Below are 9,005 nucleotides of genomic sequence, written 5' to 3'. Positions count from 1 at the left end.
TTCCATTCACACAGAGATTAAAAAGTTGTAGAACAGAGAATAACATTTGTCTTGTTGGAGGTTTACCGGAACATCATGACCTGACCTACACAGCATTCCTACACCAAGATTATGGCAGCAAGAAGTGTGCAACAACCAACCACGCCTCTCACTCACCTTGCCTTTAAAAATGCTTTGCTGAAACCCTTGGGGGAGTTCAGGTTTTTGGGGGGCATGTTCTCCTTGCATGGCCCCGCAATAAACCTTTCTTTGCTCCAAACTCTGATGTTTCGGTATTGTTCGGCCTCACTGCGTGGAGTACATGAACCTGTGTTAGGTAACAAAAGTAGGGGCTAGAAGTAGCCTGGCTGTGAGGTGAGGCCAAAACTCTGACAGCCAGGGGAAGGCAGGCTGGAACCCCTTAGACCTCTGTCACCCAGCCTGAAGGTGGTCTCCCAGGGCCTGAAGTGGGCTGAGCAGGAGTAGCTGGGCAGAGAGGAAAGACATGGGGCCACTTGGGAGCTGTGAGCTGCTTCATTCTGCTCTCTCCTGGCATCCTGAGATGCTGCTCACATAAGTGGTTTGGCCAAGAAAAAAGACACAGAGCCTGTGCCTTCCACTCAAAACATAGGCCAATCAGGGCTGTGGCCTCTGCTCCCAAAAATAAAGCCCGTGAAGGAAATGAAGGCTAATGCACCTGGAGGTGAAACCACAGGTCAGGTGGGCAAAGCTTTTAAATGTACCGTCTTCCATGTTGGGGACAGCATGGTGACATTTCCCCCAAGCTCAAGGAGAGCTCGGCCATCAGAAGGCCGATTGCAAATCAAGATCGGGATGGGCTGAGCTCATTTTCTGACCCTGTGTGACAGAAACTGCTCAAGTTGCAAATTTCTCACATCGGTAGCCAGCAAACAATAAAAAAAAAAAAAAAAAGGAATCTAACTGACAAAGCCCTTCTTCTAAATTGTGGAGGCGATTCTCACCCAACAAACCAGTATTTTCAGACCCCTCCACCCCATTCTGCCAGTGGACCTGCCTGGGATGGAGCGGTGACAGTGCCCACCGGGAAGGCAGGGGGGGCTTCCAAATGAGGTGAGGGAGGGCCACGGCTCGGAGGCCTTTTTCTTGTAGCTCCAGACAAATTAAAAACCTCCTTACCGGCCATTCATTCGGAGGAAGCCTCTTCCTTCCTCCGCAGGGGGTCTGCAGTGTTGGAAGGAGATCGGATTCTGGAAGGCTGGGCCTCCCGGAGCTCTCAAGGAGGGGGAGCCCGCAAGAATGGAAAGAGAGAGGCCCTAACCCTGAGGAGATTGGCAGCCAGGGAGTGGGGGCAAAGTGCAGCCCAGGTCACTGGGAAAAAAGAAATCTCAAAGTAAGGGAGTGAGGGAAAGTTCCACTTTCAGCCTCCTTATGAAAGGAGCCTGGGTAGAGAGGGGCGGGAGAGCCCCAAGGAGGGAGAAAAGGGAAGTGAGACCTGGCCGAGGGAAGGAGAGATTCTTGGGGGTGGGGTGGGCACAAGCTGTTTGAAGGAGCACGGGCAGGCAAAGGGACCACCTCGTTCCGAACTTGATTTGGAGAGACCTGGAAGCACATTGCCCGGGACTCCCAAGGAGGGAGGGCAAAATGCCCTATTAAGGGTGGGACGAATTGATTTCCCAAAGAAGAACAGCACCATTTCCTCCGAATGCCCTCTCCAGTCCTCCTTAATCTGCCCTGGAGGCAGCAGGTGACCTCCGCACGGGCCCCTGGAGGCGCCTTCGTTCTGGGGCATTCTGCAGCCCGCCCTGCCCCCACCCCTTGCACCTGGGCAGCAGCCTCCAAATGCACTTGTCCATCCCTGGCTGGCTCGCGGGGAGGGATGGGCGGATGCCTTTGTATGTGAAAAGCCACGAGTCCTCCAACTCTTGTTTTCCCTTCAGCTTGACACATTGGCTGATGGTTTTCCTGTTCACTCCGACGGCCACAGAAACCTACTCCCAGGAAAAAATAGTTTAGCCTGCAATACTTTATCTGGTAAGACAAGTTTGTCACTGAGGCTACCTAGCGGGCCGACCCTCACTATTTATTCATGGCCAGAGCCCTGCTGCTTCAGAAACCCAGCTCGGCCCTAGCATCCCCAGGTGTTCCCTGCTGAGTCCTAATCCAATCCCTCTGAGGTTTGCTAATTTAATTGTGTACTGGTCCACACCTGAGACATTCCCGTAACTATCTTGAGGACATTACTTAGCTTAAAAGACTAAAAAGAGTATTAAGGCAGGGACTTAGACATTGAAAGCGTTTACCATCTCTAAAACCTCTGAGTCAAGCAGAAGAAAACTGAAGTGGCGGGGGGCGGGGGGGGGGGGGCGACCTCCACGTTAGAAAAAGCGACAAGAAGTAATTAAAGTTCTTGCTGAGTGAGTCTGAAATACGTATTTAGCCCTTGTAAATTAAATACCCTGGGTTTTTAAAGAGCGATTTCCCCAAACATCTATTATTCACATCAGTAGGACAGACGGTAAGCCACTGTAAGATTTATGGAAACTAAAAGACTTCCTATGCTAAAGGTTAATGAAAGTGTAATTCGAATCATGAAATCTTTACGTGTCGGCTCGGTTTACACCGAGGGCTCATTAAGGATGCGTTTGGTACGGCAGCGGCCCGTGACGTCACAGCGGGTATTTTAAATGGGCGGGGCCAGACTGCCCTGCATGTAATTCTTTAAAAATATAAAAGCCTCCCTCTTTCCTCCTCTGTCTCTCCAGCCGTAACGACTTCACCAACTGTCTTGGTTCCACCCCGAGGATTTCACTGAGAGAACACGTTAGAGGGAATCAGGAAGCAGAGAAAAGGTCACAAATAAGCACCTCAGGAACAATGAAAGCTTTTCTCTATGCAGCAGTGGGAGAGTTGCTAGAAAAACTGGAAAGGTATTAATCAGAAGTGGCTATAAATCCTCTGGAGTTTTGCTCTTATAAAACTCCTCAGAGAAAGTCTTGAAGGAAATGCAGGTCAAAGCCCAAAAAAGCTCTTGATCAGAGATTGCTGGAGGAAAATCTTCCCAGACGCCGTTTAATAGGCAGCAATCACCCCAGGAGTGGGGAAGCCAAGTACGCTTGAAACATGGTTGCAATTCCTAATAGGTCTTGTCACACTTAAGGCACTGCAAGCTCCATCCAACGAACAGCTGAAGCTAGCTGGCGATTCATAAAGCCAACAGTTTAAAGTTTATTATGATGAAAGCACTTAATGACAGCCATCGCTAGGGGCCCATCATTTATAAAGCTGTGCTGAGTATTAGGCATGTAGCATGACCACCAATTTTATGTCACAATTGCTACCATAAAATGACCTTTGGTGATTTTTGCTGCATGTGGTGGACAGCTCTTCCTTCACATTAGTGCTCTGTGGCTTTCTTTGCAGACTATTATGCTGTCTAAAGCTTATTTGGCACTGTCGTGAGCCTCAACCCTTGTTATTACCCCGAAGGCCTGTCTAAAAAAAAAAAAACCTCATGCTCTATTACGCCACTCCAATAATTTACAGTTCTTACCAGCCTTGGTTAGTATAATATTTTAATGCAAATATGCTTTACCATTGCATTTTATTTAAAAAGAAAAAAAAAGTTCCCATGCCTCTGGCTAGGGCAATATCCATTTGATGGGAGTTCACTGAAATCAGCCTCTTATTCCCTGGTCAGGTCTCATTGAATGGGTACTCTTTTCCTTGGTCGGTTAAAAACACCTCCAAAAAAAAAAAAAGAAAAGGTTAATTAAACTTTCCTTGCGAAAGAGGTTTTTGTTTTTAAAGATCCTGTGTGTGATAAACCCACCTAAGGCAGAAACACTAATTCTTATTTCCCTACATCCAGTCCCAATGCAAATTTACATCTAACATTATTTAATTAGGATTCCATTTTCCAACCTGCTTTGTATAGTTAGAAAGTGTTTGAATACACAGCCACTTTACCGCTCCGATGTAAACCACTGCTGAGAAAGTGGTCTGTCCATGCTACACCACCTTTAAATTGTGTATATAATTTTATAAATGATATAAAATCTGCTTCTAGTCCCTGAAAAAAAAATATAAGCATGGCACACTGCAATTTTGGAAGGATGTAAAATATGTGATTTCTGCTGGTACCTACTGTATTGGGTTTAATATAAAGCTTTTTTCAATAAGGTAAATTGTTACATGACAAACTCATCTTCCACCATTATCATCTGCTGTTTGTGTTTAACAACAGGAGTCCCGCTCTAACAAAACTGTTGTAATGGCTGTACAAATTACTCAGCTGAAAGCTTTTCACCAAACAAAACAGTATTAATCAGCAGTTCTTATGAAGGTGCTAATTAAAAACAATTTTCTTCCTCAGTTTGCAATACTAAAGCCATCTTCACTTGCACAGTTTCCAATATACAGCTACTGTATTTGCTCACACTTCAGGCCCTCTATTAACTATTGAATCTCCTATTAGCCATTTTATTACATTTCTGTTTACAAGCTTGTTGACATTTTAAAAGTCACAGTATGATCTGTTTTATCTATTAAAAAATGTATTAATTGAAAAGTCAGGGGGACAAAAAAGGCAAAAGATAGACTCCAAATGAACAGACATCCAGGGCAGAGAACAGAGTGAGCATTTAGTCACAGCCTGGGCAGTAAGGTTTCTGGGTAAAATGAAATCTGAGAATTAAACGTGGCATTTCAGGCTTAATGGTTTGTTAAACACCAACGGGCTGCTTCCTAATTTGGAAATAGTCCACTTGGGAAAACATATTTGCCCACTGTCTAAATTCAGTTTCTAAGGAGACCCAGTCTAACTTTCAAATCAATCTTTCCTCTCTGGGATACACTCAGCCTAATTTTGACATTTCATACAGTCTGAACTCAGGAGACTTTGATCTGGGGTGGGGAGAGTACCTGGAATCTGGAAGCAGATTGAGGGTCTAAACAGCCTTATCTTCCCTGTGAGTGTGTCTATGTGTGTGTGTCTGCGTACACATGACTCCCGCCCCTGCGTGAGCATTCTGCCCCCTCCCCCAAGTCCACTGCTGGACAATGCCACCCAGTTGCTTGGCATAGATTGGAAACAAGTCAAATGCTGACTAAGCACAAAAGCCCCAACGGAAGCTGTGCTGAAGGAAGGGGACAGTCCATTCCTATTAAAAAAGAAGAAGCAGCCTAACCCTTAGGAGAAGAAGGTATGCCCCACGTTGCTAGTGGAGAGAAAAAGAAAACAAAAAACCCACTACGTCAACAATCTCCTGCCTATGGTATTAAAACCAGGTTCTTCAACTGTCAAAAGCAGTTAACTAGTTTAGGAAAGACACCTGGCTGTTGAAATAGGGCTCCAGAAGGCCACTAATCCTTCCATTCACTCAGTTAACTGCTAGATCCCCCAAATTGATTCAACAGGTATGCAGTGGTAAATTCAGCCCATACTGAAGCCAAAGGGAAAATCAGCAAGGGGCGGGCAGCTCTTCTCTGAAAACACCGGAGGAACCAGCCAGAAAAGCTTTTATGGCCCGACAAGTTTTCTGCTGAATACAGAGCACCTAAATTACCCTACCCTAATGGAAGTTACATTTTCATGCTCAGTCAAAAAGCCAACAAAATACACAATTTATACAAAATAGCGTCAACCTCTTAGGTAGTCTTTTCTAGCACTTTTATCCCAATTCACAGCATATGTCTTGCTATAAAATAAAATCTATTTCTTATAACCAACTTGTATGTGGCTGTTCATATCACCGCATTAGAACTGACCAGGGGCGATATTAGAAACATTCTCACATCCAACCAAATCTATTTAGTATGATAAAAGAGATTTGTGAGTTTTCTCAGAAGATACAGGTACACAGGAAACAGGAATATAGTAATAATTCTTATGATTTCAGACAGGCTTTGTTTTGAAACAAACACAGGCACAATTACACAGACAATTATGAAATGGGGCATTTCAACTGCAATTATGCAACCCAATACCGATGCAGAGAAATAATTCTTAACCATCAAGTTTGAAAGAAATGTAAGTGGATAAACTTTCTAAAGCAGCTATAATTTTTTCGCCTCTCAATATCGGCACTTCACCAAAATTTGAGAAAATAAAAACACTTTTAACTTAAACTATTCAATAATATACAACATTAGTTTCTTACAAACTTCCAAAGAGCCCAGACTAGTGACATCTCCAGGTAAGGGTCCCATAAAGAGCGAATCTATGAAACCCTTAACATTTTACAAAAGATTCTCTAGGTTTTAGTCACAATGAACATATTTCTTTACTCAATGTCTTTTGGTAGCACAGCTCAATTCTTATACCCTGTCTCCAGCTTAGGTAACTGTACACACTATTCTCAGATATTAAGAAAAAACACACTACTAATTTACTTTTAAAAATACAATTTCTTCCAGCAAAATAAACACTGGATTTCTACACCCACAACACACAAATGTAAATTGAATTCTTGCCAATTCATGTATTTTCATGAGAAAAAAATGGAACTATTCTCATGGTTCTGATGTTCTATATTTTACAAGAAAAAATAAGAACAGGCGATCTTAGATGCTACTGCAGGGATGGGTTTTCTTTGTCTGGCAGATTTAGTTGCAGGAAGAAATCATTTCTCTGTATTTTCACCAGTATAAATGGAACTACCTGTGTTGCCTTTTAAAACGTTCTGAATTCTGATTTTTTAAACAAGAAAATATGAAGCCAGTGTGCAACCTATACAGTCGCCAAAGGAGAGCTGCCACTAGCTGAACTACTCAGATAAATGGCTGGTTTGCATTGCCCTGGTCTTTATCCAGCACTGAGAATAGACTGCTGTTTTATCCAAAGAGGAATAAATTGCTGTTATTGTGATGTTAGCCCATCACTTGGCATTGCAATTCAAGTTTTTGTGAGAAAGAAATGTATGATCTAACTGCGGCTTGACCTATGCCTTCAGAGATCCATCTAGGTGCTCTAATGGAGCAGAAAAAGTGGTGAATATAAGAACATGCAAACTGATGGTGAAAAATTTGTTTGATGATAGAAGTGAGCAGAGAAGACATCTGAGAGTCGCTGTTTTTATGACAGCTAAGTTTGCTTAACATGCGAAAGGATTCGCCCCCAGTCTCCCACCTATCACTTTAATTGTATCACGCTAAATACACGCTTTGCCTCTACTAAAGATAGGAGGATATATAGCTAACCTACTAATGACATTACTGTGAAAGTGGACACAGATGATTCCTTACAGATAAACATCTGAATTTCCACAAAAGGCATTAGAGCATCTCGGGGATGAACCAGGCAAGGAGAGGCTTGGGTTCCCTGCAGAAAAGTCATTCTCTCTTAATCCTAGGTAGCACATATTAAATGTTTACCATACACTTGCATTGCTGCGTAGGACTATATATACTTACTTGCAATCAGATAATTGTGTGATCGAGTTTTTAAAAACTCGCCCTGGTTGCCATCTCGTTTTATCAACCATTTATTCAAAATTTCCCTGGAAAGGACCTCTTTTGAAAGAGGCCTGGAGAACAGCAGTAGATTTGAGCCCTGATAAAGGCTCACTTTTCATTCATAGTCAGAGCCTAAATGTGCTCTTCTTGTACCTAAACAGATAATAAGCACTCAGCACACTCCGCCTCCTTGACACAACGCATTGAGACTAATCACACATAATTGGAGAGGAGGAGCAGAGGGCCGGCCATGCTATTGTGTCCAGAGGACAAACGGTCAGTTTATGAGGCTTTGGGCTGATGTAGTCATTGCTTATACATCTATAGGGAAAAAAAACATCCTGTTTAAAAGAAAAAAAGAGAATGGGTGAGAGAGAGAGACAGCAAAACAGAGATGGCAGATTTAATACAATTAATGTGAGGGTGATCTGAAAGATTTGCTTGCTTGCTTTCTTTTTTTAACCAGGAAAGAATCATCATGTTTGCTGGGTTGGCAGATGAAGAATGACCACCACTAAAATAGAACAAAGACCAAGATATTTTCTAAAGGGGGGGGGGGTGGGGTGGGAATCACCAAAAGAAATTCTGTCTCAATGAGAGGGAAAAATATTTGGGTGGCTCTCAAGTCCAATTCAAATCTCACATAGGCCGCTTATACATATTTAAAGACAAAAGTTTGGTGCGGGAAGAGCAACAAGCAGATGGAAAAAAGAGGAGTCCAGGACGGCTGGGGAGTCACGTGGGTGAGGACAGGTGGACCCCGGAACCCACACATGGAATGTTGCAAAGGCAGTTGGGGCCCATGTCCTGAGGGCTTGAAAATCTCAGGGAGCCAACGGCTTACTGCATATTATACCCATTACAGATTTCTGTTTTTGTGAAAATATTGCCTGTACACTGGATGTTTTCTTTGTCTTTCGAGCAGCTTAATCTTCTATTCATCTTTGGTTAAAATAAGCAGAAGTGGGTAATGAAGGTTTTCTTCATATATATCCTGGTTTTCCTTTTTCAACTGAAAAACAATAATAGAGGAAAAAAGGGTAAGGACACTCCAATTAGGAATTTTCACCAATCAATTTTAAAGTTGAGTAGAAGGAAGACTTCTTACCTAAACATATTGTTCTGGAAAAATAAAGCACAAAAAAGCAACTCAAAGTGGTCCTCAGTGGCAGTGACAAGACAATACTATGTACCGAGTTGGAATTTTTTTTTTTTTTTTTTGGTGAGCGGGTAGGGTGTTTTTTCATAAATAGCCAGGCTGCTTTTATGACCTCTGTGGACTCCAAGGTACTTCAGCACAGGGGGAGCTGCGGGCTTGCTCATCTTCACCAGACCAACCGTTTGGCCTAGAAGTTTCTGCTCCTGGTCCTCTCTGCCCCCTGCCAGTGCCCCAGGAATCAGGCCAGCAGGCGTTTCAGATCATTTGGAGACCTGGGCACAAGGGACAGACTGGTGGGGCCTAAAACATTTCAAAGGCTCTCCAGCTGCTTCCTAGGGGTTTCAGTATTAATGGTAAGTAATTCAGGAATTGTCTTCTCCGAGGAGGAAAACAGATTCCAACGATTGAAGCAGCAAGCTTCGATACCATTCAG

General features: G+C 43.3%; 1 protein-coding gene across 3 annotated transcripts in view; it reads right to left on the bottom strand.

Moving 5' to 3' along the window:
- Positions 1-5,820: 5,820 nt before the first annotated feature.
- Positions 5,821-9,005, bottom strand: part of CAMKMT (calmodulin-lysine N-methyltransferase) — a 407,707-nt gene continuing 404,522 nt past the window's right edge. For all 3 annotated transcript variants that reach the window (XM_068565064.1, XM_068565063.1, XM_068565065.1), the window contains one exon: positions 5,821-8,425. In XM_068565064.1, the coding sequence (XP_068421165.1) occupies positions 8,348-8,425 (78 nt within the window). In that variant the 3' untranslated portion in view covers positions 5,821-8,347. The remainder of the gene's footprint in view (positions 8,426-9,005) is intronic.

This window comes from Eschrichtius robustus, chromosome 15, assembly GCF_028021215.1.
Source record: "Eschrichtius robustus isolate mEscRob2 chromosome 15, mEscRob2.pri, whole genome shotgun sequence".
NCBI lineage: Eukaryota > Metazoa > Chordata > Mammalia > Artiodactyla > Eschrichtiidae > Eschrichtius > Eschrichtius robustus.
Note: the sequence above shows the minus strand (reverse complement) of the source record. Positions and strands in the feature narration are given on the sequence as shown.